Raw genomic sequence first — 18,757 nt, 5'->3', positions numbered from 1 at the left:
GTTGGAGTACAGTACCTGCACACTCCACCAGGCAGTGTTTGTCTCTCTCCCCACCCGTACACTACTATCCCTTCCTCATCTCCTTCCCCACCCCCTCCAGATTGCTGCTTGCATCCCACATGATGTTGCATTCCGGTGTGAGATGCTGCAGTTGGCAGTCGTGAATGTTATGTGTGTGTCTCTCTTACTGACGACGGCTGTGGCTGAAAGCTACATGTAAGTGTCTTTTCATTGTGCCTGTCTGCAACTTGGCATGTCTCCTTTACAGTAAGTAGCAATCTATCTTTTCCTACATTGTTGATATTTCTACCTGGAGTTTCCATTGCTTTAAATTCACATAAAATTTAGACATGCTTCAATATTAAGTGTACTGGAAGTCATAGATGACTCATTATAAATTGCATATTTCTGCACACTGAGTGGCACAAAAAATGTATTCTGTGCTTTAGGATCAGTTATAATTAACATCTGTATTTTATACAATATTAGCAGTAGTATGAAAAAAATATCATCGAACCCCAATTTCAGTGCATATCTTATATACTTTTGTAAATTATTGGAAGTTACAAGTTATTTGCAAAACATATTTTGTAGTAAATTGGCATTTGTGTTTTATGTTAGTGTAGCAGATAATATAAGCAACATATTTTTCATATTTAGTTTTTCCCTTTCTGCTGGAATGTACATTGCTTGCATTTATCATAAAATAATGCTATTTTCAATTGTTAGTGACCATAGCATCACAAACATCCACTCTCTAGAGATGTTATATTTTGAACTCATACTTACACGACTGAATTTAGCTTGTGCTCTTTCTTTTTCAAATTTTGAATACTCTCGTTCATCATGTATAGAGGTTACTATTTTCCATATGATAAGAGTCAGCAGTCCGATGAACACTATGCTTCCAATAACACCAAGAATGACACCTAAAAATAAATAACATTTAGTCACCTCATATATAGTTTCTAGCTGAACACCACATGTTGTCATTATATCACCCATTTACATCTGCCAAAGAGAGAGAAAAGTTTTAAAGAAAATTCAGTAAAGTATAATTTACCACAATAACTGTATTCATTTTGTAAGTAATTCTTATTTCAGTACAATAACTAAATATATATAAGATCTCAGGATTAATTATAAGTCTTTCTGACAGTAATTGAACTAAAGCACAAAACAAATTAAATTACATTTGTTTTTCTATTGATTATATCAAATCTAACTTCTCTCAATCAAACACAAGTAGAAAGACAATCTTAGCAGTTCTGTTCTATTTTAAACCTGCACCCAGGTGTAGCTTAAAACACATTTTACAGTTTTAATCATGCTCACTGAAGAAGAAATCCATGGTTTCATATAGTCTTGAAATACACACTTTAAAGGATACAAACATTTCACAAATGTGTTACATTTGAGTATGTCACTGTGGGTTATGTGAGACATGACAGGCAGAACAAGTGAAAAAAGAACATAGACTGACTTTGTATGACTTTCTTATTTTGTTCTTGGTACATCATTTTCCCATAGTTCCAGATTTCTTGGTTTTGTGAGCTGAACAAATTGAATACACCAAAAGCCAGTCATTCTGTCAGTTTATGTGTGCATCTCCTGCAAGCAAGTGCACATTTTCTCCCTATATTCAATTAGTTGTAGTTCCATTTTAGACAGTCATATTCTTTAGAGAAACAATACTGTTTATAATGAACTACCGAGCAAGCTATGTTCATGATAGTATTTATTTATTGTTCTGTTTATTTGTTTAATTTAATTATTGCTGTATGCTTGCTAATGTTGAACAGGTTAAATATTCCAGAAATGCAGTGTTCCAGCAAAAACAAAAACCTCCACTAAAATGTGAGCTCCTTTTTACCAACAATGTTGGTTGTGTACTGTATATTCTAGCATAGATTGAGGAAGATTTGTTGGTGTCTGTTTTGTGATGCTCCTGATGTACAGTGTTACTTTTAGAGTAGATAAATAAATACTGAATTAGAAAAATATAGAATGGAATGTAATAATTATGTACCTTCCAATTTGAAGTTGTCATAAAATTTTAAGACAATGAGTGAAAACAAGATACAGGGCTAAAAAACAGCAGACTCATCAAGCAAGAAGGTAGAAATTTAGATTATGAGGATTTAAGAAACTGAAATTGATTAAATTAGGCAACAAGTTCAGCATCTTGAAAAATTTAATTTACACAGACATTAACCATCATTATCAACATCAGCATTATCATCAAGAACAGTTTACAGCCACTGATTGGGTCTTTATTTTTGCACATAAGCCTCCCCATTTCTCTCTATACTTCTGCAACTATTCTGTTCCAATTCATTCCTTTCTTTTTTTCTATAGAGAAAAGGAGATTTCTGATTCTGTGCCCTGAAATGGCAAAAACGCTTCCCACCATTCTCCTCACCCCTCCCACTGTGGTATTCTGTCACTAACCTAACATATGCAATATCCTATTCAATTCCTTCTCTCTACCCCTTGCCCCATCGCTCATATCCCTTCAACAGACCTACTGTGGATACAAGACTTCTCCCATGCACCATCCTGCTACCAACTGCTTCATTCCTGTTGCAGGCATCTCCTACCCCATCAATGCATGTGAAAGTGACCATGGTGTCTACCAACTTAGCTGCAAACCACTGTGCTGCATTCTGCATGAGTGTGACCACTAACAAATCAGTCTGCATGAATGGCCAGTGTCAGATTGTGGCCAAGAGACAATTGGACCACCCAGTAGCTGATCATGCTGCCCAACACAATGACTGCTTCACACCCTGTGCCATCTGAATTCATCCCACCAACACCAATTTTTCCGAATTGTGCAGCTGGGAACCCTCCTTACATTCCCATACCTCATTGGCCTTAACCTTTACTAAACCATTTCACCTGCCTATCCCCTTCCTTGTTCCCCCACAGTGCTTTTCCTTTCTCTGTTTCACTCTTATCCAGCCCTTCAAGAGCAGCTTTACATATCTGTAAAAATGAAGTACTAACAAAATGTCAGTTTGGTTTCCAGAAAGGTTTTTCAACAGAAAATGCCATATATGCTTTCACCAATCAAATTTTGAATGATCTGAATAACTGAACACCACCCATTGGGATTTTTTGTGATCTCTCAAAGGCTTTTGATTGTGTAAATCATGAAATTCTGCTAGACAAACTCAAGAATTGTGGCATGAATGGGACAGTGCACAAATGGTTTAATCCGTACCTAACTGGAGGAGTGCAGAAAGTTGAAATAAGCTGTTCTCATAATATGCAAAGATCAGCACATTCCTCAAACTGGGGAACTATCAAGAATGGGGTTCCACAAGGGTCAGTCTTGGGTCCTTTGTTGTTCTTAATATATATTAATGACTTGCCATTCTATATTCATGAATAGGCAAAGTTAGTTCTCTTTGCTGATGATACAAGTATAGTAATCACTCCTGACAAACAAGAATTAACTGATGAAATTATCAATACTGTCTTTCGGAAAATTACTAAGTGGTTCCTTGTAAACGGACTCTCGCTGAATTTTGATAAGACACAGTACATACAGTTCCGTACAGTGAATGGTATGATGCCATTAATAAATATAGACCTTAATCAAAAGCATATAGCTAAGGTAGAATATTCCAAATTTTTAGGTGTGTCCATTGATGAGAGATTAAATTGGAAGAAACACATTGATGATCTGCTGAAACGTTTGAGTTCAGCTACTTATGCAATAAGGGTCATTGCAAATTTTGGTGATAAACGTCTTAGCAAATTAGCTTACTACACCTATTTTCACTCATTGCTTTCATATGGCATCATATTTTGGGGTAATTCATCACTGAGGGATAAAGTATTTATTGCACAAAAGTGTGTAATCAGAATAGTAGCTGGAGTCCACCCAAGATCATCCTGCAGACATTTATTTAAGGATCTAGGGATATTCACAGTAGCTTCTCAGTATATATACTCTCTTATGAAATTTGTTATTAACAACCAAACCCAATTCAAAAGTTAATAGCAGTGTGCATAACTACAATACTAGGAGAAAGGATGATGTTCACTATTCAAGATTAAATCTAACTTTGGCACAGAAAGGGGTGAATTATACTGCCACTAAAGTCTTTGGTCACTTACCAAATAGTATCAAAAGTCTGACAGATAACCAACAAGCATTTAAGAAGAAATTAAAAGAATTTCTGAATGACAACTCCTTCTACTCCATAGAGGAATTTTTAGATATAAATTAAGAAAAAAAAAGGAAAAAAAACAAACAAACAAAAAAATTATTAAAAAAATAAAAAAATAAAAAACAAAAAAATAAAAAAGTTGTTATATTAACTTAAGTATGTTGTTAAATTAACTTAATTATGTCATGTATTGGAAAATTTGACTCGTTCCACATCATTACGAAATATCGTATTCATGATCCATGGAACTAGTATTAATCTAATCTAATCTAATCCTCCCCCACCCCTCCCCCCAGCCTCTTAATATTGCACCTATCCCCTATCAGCCAGCTGTCCTGTCTCTCCAACATTCCTACATGCTCCCATCGGTAGCACTAAGCATTTCTCCACTATTCCTCCCCTTCCTCAGCTCACATTTCCTCAGCACCCCTGCTGCCCACCCCAGGAAACATCGCTAACCAACTCATCTCAGCTGCAGTCACAGTCAGGCCTTAGTTCAGGGAGGTGACAGTGTCTCTGTCTCTGTCTGTCTGTCTCTCTCTCTCTCTCTCTCTCTCTCTCTCTCTCTCTCTCTCTCTCTCTCTGTGTGTGTGTGTGTGTGTGTGTGTGTGTGTGTGTGTGTGTGTGTGTGTGTGTATTTGATGAAAGACTTAGTCTGAAGGCTGATAATGTGAAGCAGTCTTTTTTCAACATGTCTGTCTACCTCTCAAAGACCAGCATTAACAACATACAACAAAGAATGAGAGTATTAATGTTAAAGATACTTGTATAACCATTAACACATTTAATAACCATTTTATTAATTCCCACTCAGCCATGTGATGCCAAGTAATAGTTGGGTAATCAGTGTGCTGACCCCATGTAACACCCCCCTACACTGCATCCAGATGATATCAGTGGCAATGGATGACACAGCAGCCATTTGACATCTCATGGCCCTCTGGGATTGATTTTTGTTTCATTAATTCAGGAGGCTTTGGTATGAACTCTCATCCTGATAAAACTCATTGTATATGCATGAAAGAGAAACACCTAAAATAGAGACAAACACAAATAAAATGCAAAATAAAATTTCCTCGGTCATTTTAAATAGATGTAGATGTTTACATGTGCCTATTCTAGTTCTTCCATTCAATAAAAGTTTAAATAAAGCAGTCAAGCCAGTGCACACTGACAAAATTGAAAACTAGCAACCAATTAGCTTAATTTCAATCTAAGTACTATATTTTAAAAATTATTACACTGAGCTTGTCAAAGAAACCATGTTACAAGAAAAATGACATGGATTTAGAAAATGTTGCTCAACTTTATCTGCCATATGTGATCTAGCACATACAACATTAATGAAATTAGATGACAAAGAAAGGGTGACATGTTTATTCCTATTTATCAGATGGATTTAATGCACTGTCTCATGAGATGCTACTTAATAAGATGGAAACTTATGTTCTCAGATGAATAGCTAAATGTCTCCTACAACCTTACTTACAAGACAGGTATCAGGTGACACATACAGAACACTGAAAAGCTAGTATTATTAAGCAGTCTAGCTACAGTGATGTGGGCTGTGCCTCAAAAGCTTGGTTTTGGGATCTACTCACACTGCACAGTAGAAAGATATTTAACTACAAAGATGACACAACAGCTGTTAGCCTGGGACAAAATGAAAATGATCTGTTGCTGAATTGTTCTGGTGACTTAAATGGCTTGAGGTATTATTTGAAAAGTAATTTCTTAAACTTAAATTATAGCAAAACAAGTCAAATATACTTTCCACTAAATCATCAAGTGCAGTGGAATGTTGTACCTGATGACTGTACAGAAACAGAATTTGATGATGAAACAGTCTTCCTTCATACAATGTTAAACAGGGTTGGGAACATTAAATGGATCTTTTATGCCAGTTTGTGCAATGAGAATAATGTAACAATTTCTGTATTATGAGCAAATGAGAAAGATAGATAGAGAGAGAGAGAGAGAGAGAGAGAGAGAGAGAGAGAGAGAGAGAGCAGTGTACCCATACAACTCATATGGAACTGAAGTATGAGGGCATGCTGCATCCAATCATATTAAGAGTGCAATTAACCTACAAATAAATGCAATTGGGAATGTGCAATTTCTGGTACAATGAGTCATGTAAAGGCATATTCAAGAGTAAGAAATTATTTACATGCCCTTCACTATCCATTTCTACAACTATACAGCTAATTTTAAGATAGAAGCAATACAGCAGTTTGAGCAAAGACGTAAATATTTATAGTTGTAGGAGAGGTTGTGGTTATCCCCCAGAAAGGCACAAGAGGAAAGGCACAGGCAACAGACACTATCAAACATGGACAAATTTTAACAAATTACCAAAGTATATGAGGAGCTTAAATGGAGGCTGTTCTAAGGTGGTTTCAAAGGAATGTGTTACCAATAAGTCCTCTTATTGTATTAAAGAATTTCTCTGAAGAGAGTAGATTGTCTTCTACTCCACCACATTTTTTATAAGTTATTGAGATATATTGTGTTTCTGTGATTGAACCAAGTCAGATATGCAAGGTGACCATGAAGAAGGATTAAGTATTATGACAATGGTTAAGTGAGGTGAGTATTGGTACAGACTATGAGCTAATATTTGAGAGGATCTAGTTTCAAATTCTCCTGCAGCCATTGACAGTTAGGTTCATTAATTTCATTCATCATAATCAATGTTTTTGGAATGCCTGCAACACTATACAAATTATGTATTTTTTATGCTTAGTATGACACATTCTGAGAATTCAATCTCATTGTCAAGTACAAATACTTACATAAGTATTTTGGATAGTGTTTTCATGTCTGTTGTTTTGCCTCTCTATGACTACAGTCTAAGTGAGGCAGAACAACACACATGGAAACATCACATAAAATACTTATCTAAATATTTGTACTTGACATTGAGAATAAATTGTTGAAACATGCCATATGAAGCATGAAAAAATAGACAACTGGTGCAGTGTTTATTTATTTAAATCAATTATGTTCCTGTTGTTCCATAAATGACTTCCGGAATATGACAGAGTAAGTCCTTCAATGCCACATGTAATTTTGTCATTTTGTGTTCCATCTCTAATGCCCTCTATTGTGAAGAAACGTTTAGTTGTAATATTCATTATTTTTACAGTGACAGTACACTTATTTTGCAAACATTTTATTTTTATTACTGAAGCGTGTTACTACCAAACTAGTGGTGCCCATATCATTGTTTTCTAGTGGTATGTAAGTATTTTCATTTCATGTCCATTTGTTTCTTCTGATCTTGGATGGTATGTTCTTTACAATTCCAATTTTTTTTCCCAAAATTCACATCCAGACGTGGAAAGAGGATATTTTTGAGTCTGCAAGGCTGGTAGTCTGGAATCTATTTGTTTAGTCTATTCTCTACATCCAAACTTTTGTTATTTATTACATCTGCTTTTATACATTCTCACTAAATATTCTAAAGCAGTTTAAATGATATTTTCATTCACTACTCTAACATAAAATCAGCTCTGATTTTGAAGTGAAACCTTCAGTTTCACTTAATTTAATAATCTAATTAGACAAACTCTCAAGCAGGAATACCTATAAAAATAAAGTGTGCCACCCACAAATAACATTGTATTATACTATTCTTTTGTTGTTTTACAATTGTGAGTCCACAGCAATTCCTTCATTACTGCTTCAACTAATACTGTGGTAAGTTGTGCTGTCATACATCCAAGTGAGCAGTGAGATAGAAAAGAAGAAATTTATGATCCATGCAAGAAAACAACACATATTCTGAGCTAGCAGTGCAGTCCGACAATGAGGCAGTTGTCTACAAGATAACTACCGGTCAAATAATTGGCTGGCTGGGATCTGCTGCAACTTCACTGCTTAGTGCATCCAGTGAGTAATTACTGTGGTATATCACTTGTTATTGGTACTGCAAACAGCTGAAAGCAAGGAGATACTACATCTGTAACTTTTCCCGAGGGACTGCAGCTCCACTGTATGGTTAAAAGATGATGGCATCCTCTTAGATAAAATATTCTGGAGGTGAGATAGTCCCCCACTCGAATCTCCAGTTGAGGACTACTTGCAAGGACATCATCATCATCATCATCATCATCATCATCATCAGGAAAAAGAAACTGGCATCCTACGTTTTGGATCATGGATTGTGAGCCCTTAATCGAGCAGGTAAGTTAGAAAATTTAAAAAGAGAAATGGGTAGGCTGAAGTTAGATATAGTGAGAATTCATGAAGTTGAATGGCAGCAGAACAGGACTTCTGGTCAGCTGAATTCAGAGTTATAAATACAAAATCAAATAAGGATGATGCAGGAGTAGGTTTAACAGTGAATAAGAAAATAGGAATGCCAGTGAACTACTATGAACAGCATAGCTACTATGAACAGCATAGCCAAGATAAACACAAAGCCCACACTCTCCACAGTAGTACAAGTTTATATACCAACTAACTCTACAGGTGATGAAGAGATTGAAGAAATGTATGATGAGATAAAAGAAATTATGCAGATAGTTAAAGGATATGAAAATTTAATTGTGATGGGGGACTAAAATTTGATAGTAGGAAAAGGAAGGTAAGGAAAAATTGTAGGTGGATATGAACTGGGTTAAAGAAATGAAAGAGGAAACCTTCTGGTGGAATTTTGCACAGAGCATAATTTAATCACTAACACGTGGTTTAATAATCATGAAGGAAGGTCGTAAACATGGAAGAGACCTGGAGACACCGGAAGGTTTCAGACTGATTATGTAATCATAAGACAGAAACTTTGGAACCAGATTTTAAATTGTAAGACATTTCCAGGTGGACTCTAATGACAATTTACTGGCTATGAACTGTAGATCAAAGCTAAAGATATTGCAAAAAGGTAAGAAATTAAGGAGATGGGATCTCGATAAGCTGAAAGAACGATAGGTTGTTGTTACATTCAGAGGAAGCATTGGGCAATGACTGACTAGAACAGGGGAAAGGAATACAGTAGAAGACAAATGGATAGCTTTAAGATATGAAATAGTGAAAGCAGCAGAGGATCAAATAGGTAAAAAAGAGGCCTAGAAGAAATCCTTGGATAACACAGGAGATATTCAATTTAAATGACGAAAGAAGAAAATATAAAAATGCAGAAAATGAAGCAGGGGCGAAAGAGAGCACAAAAATCTAAGAAATGAGACTGACAGAAAATGCAAAATGGCTAAGCAGGAATAGCTAGGGGACAAATGTAAGGATACAGAAGCATATATCACTGGGGGAAAGATTGATACTGTTTATAGGAAAATTAAAGAGGCCTTCAGTGCAAAGAGAAGCAGCTGCATGAATATCAAGAGTTCAGATGGAAAACCAGCCCTAAGCAAAGAAAGGAAAGCTGAAAGGTGGAAGGAGTATATAGAGGGTCTATACAAGGGAGATGAACTTGCAGGCAATATTATAGAAATGAAGAGGATGTAGATGAAGAGGAGACATGATACTGCAAGAAGAATCTGACAGAGCACTGAAAAATCTATGCCAAAACAAGACCCTGGGAGTAAATAACATTCCATCAGACTTTTTGATAGCCTTGGAAGAGCCAGTCATGACAAAATTCTTCTATCTGGTGTGTAAGACATATGAGACAGGCAAAATACCCTCAGACTTCAAGGAGGATGTAGTAATTCCTGTTCCTAAGAAAACAGGTGCTGAAAGGCGTGAATCTTATTGAATTATCAGTTTAATAAGTTCTGATTGCAAAATACTTAAACAAATTCTTTAGAAAAGAATGGAAAAACTTGTGGAAGCCAACCTCATGGAAGAACAGTTTGGATTCTGGAGAAATGTGGGCACACGTGAGGCTATACTGACCCTATGACTTATCTTAGAAGATAAGTTGAGGAAAGGTAAACCTACATTTATAGCATTTGTAGATTTACAGAAAGCTTTTGACTCAGTTGAATGGAATGCTCTCTTTTGAATTCTGAAGGTAGCAGGGGTAAAAAACAGGAAACAAAAGGTTATTTCCAACTTGAAGAGAAACCAGACAGCAGTTATAAAAGTTGAGGGGCACGAAAAGGCAACAGCGATTGAGAAGGGAGTGAGACATGGTTATAGCTTATCCCCAATGTTATTCATTCTGTACATTGAGCAAGCAATAAAGGAAATCAAAAATTTAGAGAAGGAATTAAAGTTCAGGGAGAATATAAAAAAACATTGAGGTTTGCTGATGACATTGTAATTCTGTCAGAGAAAGCAAATGACTTGGAAGAGTAGTCAACGGAATGGACATTGTCTTGAAAAATGGTTATAAGATGAACATCAACTAAAAGCAAAACAAGGATTATCGAATGTAATCGACTTAAATCAGGTGATGCTGAGAGAATTAGATTAAGAAACAAGACACTTAAAGTATGAGGGTGGTTTGAAAAGTTCTCAGAACAGAATAGAAAAAAAGTGCTTATATCACTGAAACTTTTTCCCTCCTTGAAGATTAATGCACTTGGTCCAATGATGTTACAGTGCCTTGATCCCACCTCGAAAATGAGTTTCCTCCTGGCCTGCAAATTAGTTGTCAACTCCAGCTATCAGTTCTTCATTTCAAGTGAATCTTTGTCCACAAAGAAAAATTTTCAGTTTTGGGAAGATATGGAAAGTCCGACAGAGCCATATAGGTGAATAAGGTGGGTGTGGCAACAATTCATACCTTCGTGTAATTTTGCCATGGCGACAGCACGTGTGCGGACGCGCGTCAAGAGTCGTGGCACCCATCTTACACACAATTTTTTCATTTCTAATTCTTCAGTTAAAATATGATATACCTTTTCAGATGACATCTGGAAAGTGTGAGCAATTCCACATACTTTCAATCGGCAATCCTCCATGACACTTTTGCAATGATTTCTGGAGTAGTGACACATCTTGGCAGACCACTGCACGGATCATCATCTAAGCTCTGCTGAATAAATTTAAACTCATTTGTCCACTTGGCAACAGTTGAAAATGAAGGAGCAGAGTCCCCCAGTGTATTCTGGAAATTGGCATGAATGTCCTTTGCTTTCACACCTTTCTTTAAGAAGTATTTAATCATAGCTCAAATCTCGATTTTTTTCCATCTTCACAAATCACTACGCGGGAACAACAATAGAGCCACATCACCGACACACCTCTCTTCCAAGAGCACTGACATGGCATGTGTTTACAGGCAACAGTCCAATGAATATCATGTGAACAAGTCATTGCACTAGCACTGACCTTTTGTGGTGATTTCAATAAGTTTTCAAACCATCCTCATAGTAGACAATTTTTGCTATTTGGACAGGGTAGAGAGGATATAAAATGTAGGCTGGCATTGGCAAGAAAACCATTTTTGAAGAAGAGAAATATGTTAATAGTGAATATACAGGGTGTACATAAAGTCTGGGAACACTTTCAATTATTTATTGCACAAGATCCAAACATTGTACAGATATCATACATATGTCATTTTCAAGAGAAACCCTGAAAGTTTGTTTTCATGTTCACCGCCACAGTGTAATTTGCTAATTTGCCAATAGTCACAAACATGGTGAGTTCATGTGCATTTTCGACTTCTCGTAGCATAATGAACAGTCCATTAAATTTTGGTAATGCAGCCATGCAAATAAAATTTGCTGTGGCAAGTCCCCTCTCGCCTCTGGTGGCTAATTTATTCATGGAAGACTTCGAGGACAAGCCACTGGATTAAGCAATTTTCAAGACAACGGTCTTCTGGAGGTATGTGGACAACACATTTATGGTATGGCCACATGGGATGGATGAATCACATCGATTTCTTAAGAATTTGAACTCTATCCATACTAGTATCAAATTTACTACAAAAATAGAAAAAAATGGCTGCCTCCCCTTTCTGGATGTTGTCATTCACCATAAAGTTGATGGCACATTAGAACATGCCATATATCGGAAATCAACACACACAAACTTATATCAACATGCCAGTGGCTGCCATCACCATTCACAGACCATAGGTGTCCTTAAGACTTTAGTGCATAGGACTCACTGTATATCTGATAAAGATAATTTGCAAGAAGAGCTTGCATATCTGATGAGCATTTTTAAATTGATTGGATTTTCTCCGCAACAAATTCGTAGAGCATTCAGTGCAAAACCTAGAATGCAGGTATGCGATGGGGAAGAAGATACTAATTCCTTCAGATGTAGTGCATTTTTGCCCTGTGTGGGTGTTCTTTCCTCAAAGATAGGCCGTATTCTTGAGAAACACTGTATTAAGGTGATCTTCTGGCGCCCCACATAGATTGCAGCTTTACTCGGCTCTGTGAAGGATGATTTACAGCTTCGTAAAGTGGACATGTGTCAGATTCCTTGCGGAAATTGTGAGAAGTCATACACAGGTCAAACAACATGCACTGCTCATGAGAGATGTGTGGAGCATCGAAGATACACACGCTTATTACAGCCAGACAAGTCAGCTGTGGCCAAACATTGTATTGATATAGGGCAATCCATGAATTACAGTGATGTGAAGATTTTAACATCCACTTCTTCCTTTTGGGAATCTGTCTTCAAGGAAGCTATAGAAATTAGATTTAATAAATAGAGATAATGGTTTTAATTTGGACAAACCATGGAATCTGGCTCTTGGGGTAATTAAACTGAAGAGAAGTTGTCACGGTATCACCGCTGTTGATCATACATCGATAAGCTAATCAAATGTCTGTATGCCTTCGCCAAAGGTGGCGCAAGTGTAAGCATATTCCTTTGCCTTTGACCAGCATCTGTGACCTGCAGGCGCAGTACTGTCGTGGTGGAGCATATAAGGCCGCGCTTGGCATCTTGTCGTCAGTCTTGGGACTCACTCTGAGGATGGCCGGATGATACACAGCTGAAGTATCAGTGGAGGAAGTTTTATTTGCGTGGCTCCATGCTCAAAATTTAATGGACTATGGCGAGTTCAGGTGCGGAGCGAGCTTTCTGTGTGTTGGAGTTCGACAAAAACAAGTGTGCTACAGCTGTTCATCGGATGTTTAGAACCAAGTATGGTAAGAAGCCATCAACAAGGACACAGTAAAGATCTGGTTTATGTACTGCCTCTACTACATGATATAGCAGAGCTCCATGAGAGAATACGGGAAGTGACTGCCACAGTCGATGATGCCATCCTGGGATGGATACGGCAAGAAATCGAGCCAGGTCACTCACGGTTCGCATATTGAATGTTTGTAAAAAAAAAAAGCTTTCAGAGCTTCTCTTCAAAATGCAATATGTATGACATCTGTACATTGTTTCGTTCTTGTGCAATAAATAATTGAAAGTGTTCCTGGACTTTACATACACCCAGTATATTTAAGTGTTAGGAAGTATTTTCTGAAAGTATTTTAGGCATGTATGGAAGTGAAACATGGGTGGTAAACAGTTTAAACAAGAAGGGAATAGAAACTTTTGAAATATGGTGTTACAGAAGAATTCTGAAGATTAGATGGGTATATCACATAACTAATGAGGAGATACTGAATAGAATTGGGGAGAAAAAAAATTGTTGGCACAACTGATTAGTTGATGGGGTTAGTTGATAGGACACATTCTGAGATATCGAGGAACCACCAAATTAGTACTGGAGGAAAGTGTGTAGGGTAAAAATCATAGAGAGAGACCAAGAAATGAAAATAGAAAGCATATTCTGAAGAATGTAAGTTTCAGTGGTTGTTCAGAGATGAAGAGGCTTGAATGGAATAGAGTAGCATGGAGAGTTGCACCAAACCAGTCTTCAGATTGAACACCATCTCCACAACAACAACAACAAACACTTGTATTTGGCAACAGAGTGATATAATGAATGTTTATTTTATTATAGTTTAATGAAACTGTGATTCAGCTCATATAATGTAAGTTTATTTTATCATTGTTAATTAAACTGTGATTCTGTTCATACATTTTCACCTTGGTAATAATAAAGACAGCTATCCATTAGATGTGTACAGATTAAGCCATATGGCTGCTTGTGTTATAAAAAACTGTGAACCTGCTCGATGGTTAATACAATAAAATATAGCTCAATATCTCGAGTAAATCAGAATTAGAAGATATATGCAGATAAAAGAAGTGTCTAGCATTAGCTTAAAACATTACAGGAATTATAATACCTCTGCAGAAAATACATACTGCTATAAATTGTGGAAAGAAATGAGATGCTGCATAAAGTGCAATACAAACCTAAAATGTTTACATTGCTGCATCGTTTCTCTTTTTCTGCAATCACATCATACATATTTGCACCTTTTACTTTTCTGTATATGAAAGAAAAGGTACAGTCATTTTCATCAGGGAAGCGGCAAAATCCAGTGTTTTCTTCATTTTGAACAGAGTCTTCTGAAAGTGGAATGATCAGTCATTGATGAAATTCCAGCTGAACATAAAACTTTTTAACATGTAGAAAATATTGAAAAGTATGGTGATACCATCATTTTTATATGTTGCTGCAAACGTGAAATATTTTTGGTCTTAATAAATGTGTAAATGTTTTAATATGATCACTAGAGAAAACCAGAATATAAAAACCAATATTCATTCATTTATCATTTTCTGTAGATCTCATCCAGGAGGACAGCCTTCAGGGATGTGGAATGAGTGTGGCTATACATTAACAACAGTTAAGAATATCATAAAAACTTAATCTGTATGCGTCACTGACAGCAAACTATCACAATATTCCTTAACACTTTTCATGCTTATACCATCTAAATTTTATTGAGTAAATTAGTAATAAAGCTGCTACTTTGGGAAAAAGTGACTGTCTCCACAGTTACGTTTTCTACCTGTTATTTAGATGCTACTGGAAACTATGTATTTACTCGATTTATGACGGTATTTCTCAAACAAAAAATATGCTGCTTAATGTGACTTTGGACAATAATTGAGGACTGTCTATGTTGGCAAATTATATCTTTATCTTTCAGAAATTAAGTAAACAACAAAACATCATTACACATGCCAAAAACAAAGTGGAAAAAAAATCATTCATCCCATCAGCCTGGGTGCTTTGCACTGGACTTTGAGAGATCCAATAATGTGTATACCCTCTGTGAGCATTTATCACCACCTGACACCCACATCGCATGCGCCGTATAAGTGCACAGAGGTTTCCCAGTGGCATTAGTTCTCATTCTTCAGTGAGAGCCCTTGAGATTTCTTGGAGAGTCTGTGGTGGAACAGGACAACAACAAAAACGTCTGTCAAGCACATCCCACCCATGCTTGATGGGTTTTAGGTCAGGACTCAATGCTGCAATTCCATTACTTCAATATCCAGGCTTTGCGACACATCCCTGGCAATGCCTGCCACATGCACTCTGGCAGTATCATGTATAAGAAAGAATTAAGGGCTATCAGCATATGTAGCAGTCACCATCTGGTTCAACAGCACCTGTTCAATGTACTGCCTAGCACTAAGGTGAACATGGACAACTGCAAGATCCATGCAGCTGTCAACACTGATATCTACCCTCACCATCACAGAACCTTGGCTGAATCTGTCAATTTGGCAGGTATCACTCATCACAGCATTGCCACACATGGACATGGCCATCATCTTGCATCAGAGGAAGTCATTGATGAAGTTGTCAGTTGAAATGAGAATGGCAGAGCTGAAGCCAGGCTGCGAGATCTTGTATCATGCAGAGTAACAACAGGACATCTGGATTGTTAGGTCCTTTCTTGTAAACCTGTTCCTTACAGTCTGACCAGACACAGTAGCTCCAGTGGCCCTTCTGAGATTGTCTTGCAATGGTCTGGCAGTAGCTGGCCTGTATCATGTCCACAAGCTTTGGATGACAGACGGAGAGACATTGGCATCTGCAGCAATGTGACCCCTTATTTATGATAACATTTTTAGCCATTTTATCCACATATTTGTAAGGGTGCTGACACAAAATGGAACGTCCATTTTTCTTGGATCAAATAGATTGCCTTTGCAACTTGCACTGGTTTCCAGTTCCACATGGAACCCAGCTCTTGATATTTTAAAGATGCAATACAGGCAATATCAAGACCCCAGAAAACCCAAGTATGAAGATGGAGTCAGAGAAAACAGCCCAGTACATGCTACAAAGGATGCAAGTGAAATGGTTTCTCGAACAACAGGCCCAATACCTGAGGATATTCTACCGAGTCTCAAGTGTAACTTGAACACCGGCAGCCTGAAAATGACACTGCAGCCCCTCTTGGCAGGCATAAACCTTGGATAGAATGCCTGACATGGTGCATCATGGTAACAGAAAGTCCTATATCACAGGAGGGCTTAAATGATGACAATCAGAAGATAAAACGTCTAGCATGACTTGGACGTCATTCTGAACTCCTTAGAGCAATTTGAGATTGGATAATAACCACAAAGTGCACACAAAGCGTTTGGAACAGCCATGGCTAGAAAAAAAAAAAACATTTGTCATTGCCTGAAGAAGACTGTGAGTCGGACAGCTCAAATATCATGAAATAAAGACATGAATAGCTGGCAGAAACCTGATTGTTCAACATGTTTCAACATGCCAACGCCTCACTGAGAAAGCCTGAAGAATTACAGAGAGATTTTGATTTTCATCTAAAATAACCACTACATATTTTCAAATTACAATTTAAAGTCTAATTATAGCACTTGTCATGAAAGAATTTCAAACTTCCAACACAACAGACACTACACTGAGTGTTTCACAAATTCTAATTAGGGATCTATGAGTTGTAGAGGACACTTAGTAGATAAAGTTTTCATAAGAAACTGCCATCCCGAAATGTACCATTTTGATACAAAATAAATTTGAAGATTGTATTATTCTCAAATCTCCCACTTGTTGGTATGCACACAGCAGAGACAATGAGCTCTGACCGTGTGTCCTATAGGAGCCCCATGGGCAGTGTCTCTAGTAGTTGTCTTTGGGTTGTCTCCTACATGACAAAGGATGTTCTCAAAGTTGAGCGAGTGGTGCAGTCATGGAGCACCACAGTTAACCCTTCTAGTTCAAAACATACCAGTTTCTCACAGTCATTGTTGTAGCTGGACGAAAGTCGTATGTGATGTCATAATTACAACAGAGACTGTGACTGTACCCTCTACACAGTTGTGTATGTATCACAAAGTGGAAGATTTGAGAGTGATCTGATCTTCACACTTATTTTACATCCAAACAGTACATTCGTGGAGATGAAATCCTTATCAATATTTTATCTACTAAGTCCCATCTAAAACACCTAGAAGCTCAAAATAGAAACAATGAAACACCTTGTTTACTACAAAACTATAAAGGTTAATAATAAGCTAAAGGCAAGGAATATAATTAACGTGAAACTTAGTTCACTGAAATGATGGCCATACAATCTTTTAGTAGGTAGCTGCTCCTATTCCACAGAAGAATTTATGGGAGACAATTTGAACAAAAACATTTTTTTAGATTAGCATTTAAAATGGTATTGGATTTGTTGCAGTACAATGAACTTGAAAAACATGTAGAACTTCACAGTGTACACAAAAAAGGACTTTCTGTTTTGTTGTACTGTAAACTTGCTCCAGTATAACAAATTATTCTCACAAATGGTACTACAGTAATGCTCAAAAACTACTGTCAAACTTCTCATTCTTTTTCATTTTATTTTTGTTTATTTAATTTTTTTGTTTAAAAAGGTATTTATGTTCCTTTTTTCAACTTTTGGTGTCTTGTATACGACAAATCTGACTATCTGAACATCGTATGTTTTGTGAGAAATAAATTATATTTACGTTTATTGTATTTTGTCATAATATTCTATGGGTAACTCTTTACAAGAACATGCACGTGAATTTGATGGAATACTTATTTTTGCAATTATGTGCACAATAATATACAGTGACTAAAATACTTTAATTATTTGTTGTGTTTGGAGGAATTAATGGTGACTCAGTATGCTACATATGGACCAAACACTGGATGTTGTAACAGCTTTATACAATGGTCATGACTGGTACTATTGCAGGCTTGCAGACTCTGCACAGCAGAACAGAATGTTTATGATGTTACAGCTGAGGTAATTTAGGAGTGCACTGTACACTACAGATTTGTAGAATTTGAGCTCCACAGTAATCAGTTCATATGTATGCCATTGTTGATTAAACATTACCAGTTGCAACTGAAGGAACTCAGCATATATTACTATACAGTGGGAAAATTAGAAAAGATTGTTTTTGAAAAATCACACCTTTTGTTACATCAGTGTTCATAGAAAAACAGCAGTTGTCATAGAAATGCAAGTTATCATTAACAGAATATTTTGTTTTCAGATTAAAAATCTGTATTTAGATTCATCATGTGCCTTAGAAGATTTAAATGTTCAGTATTTTAAATACAGACCTGTCACTGTGTCCTGAAGAATGACAGTAAGTCCAATAGTGCAATTCTGACAATCCTTTTTGGTATAAGCTTCACACTCTACACATTCCTTAAGTTCATTGCAGGCTCCTCCTGGACATATCTGTAAATTCAACATAAATTTCATGATTTTTTCCTGTACCCAACTCAATTATGCCTCTATCTTTCGAACACTTCACAATTTCTGCATGCACGTTCGTGCATG

At 36.7% G+C, this 18,757-nt stretch overlaps 1 protein-coding gene across 1 annotated transcript in view; it reads right to left on the bottom strand.

Moving 5' to 3' along the window:
* The window catches only part of LOC124776259 (integrin beta-PS-like), a 255,767-nt gene that overhangs the window by 6,467 nt on the left and 230,543 nt on the right, over positions 1-18,757 (bottom strand). The window contains exons 12-14 of the mRNA XM_047251151.1: positions 18,535-18,655; positions 14,376-14,531; positions 790-929 (exon numbers count right to left, since the gene is read on the bottom strand). Coding sequence (XP_047107107.1) covers positions 790-929; positions 14,376-14,531; positions 18,535-18,655 — 417 coding nt within the window. The remainder of the gene's footprint in view (positions 1-789; positions 930-14,375; positions 14,532-18,534; positions 18,656-18,757) is intronic.

Source organism: Schistocerca piceifrons, chromosome 2 (assembly GCF_021461385.2).
Source record: "Schistocerca piceifrons isolate TAMUIC-IGC-003096 chromosome 2, iqSchPice1.1, whole genome shotgun sequence".
NCBI lineage: Eukaryota > Metazoa > Arthropoda > Insecta > Orthoptera > Acrididae > Schistocerca > Schistocerca piceifrons.
This window is presented reverse-complemented; position numbering and strand designations above follow the sequence as displayed.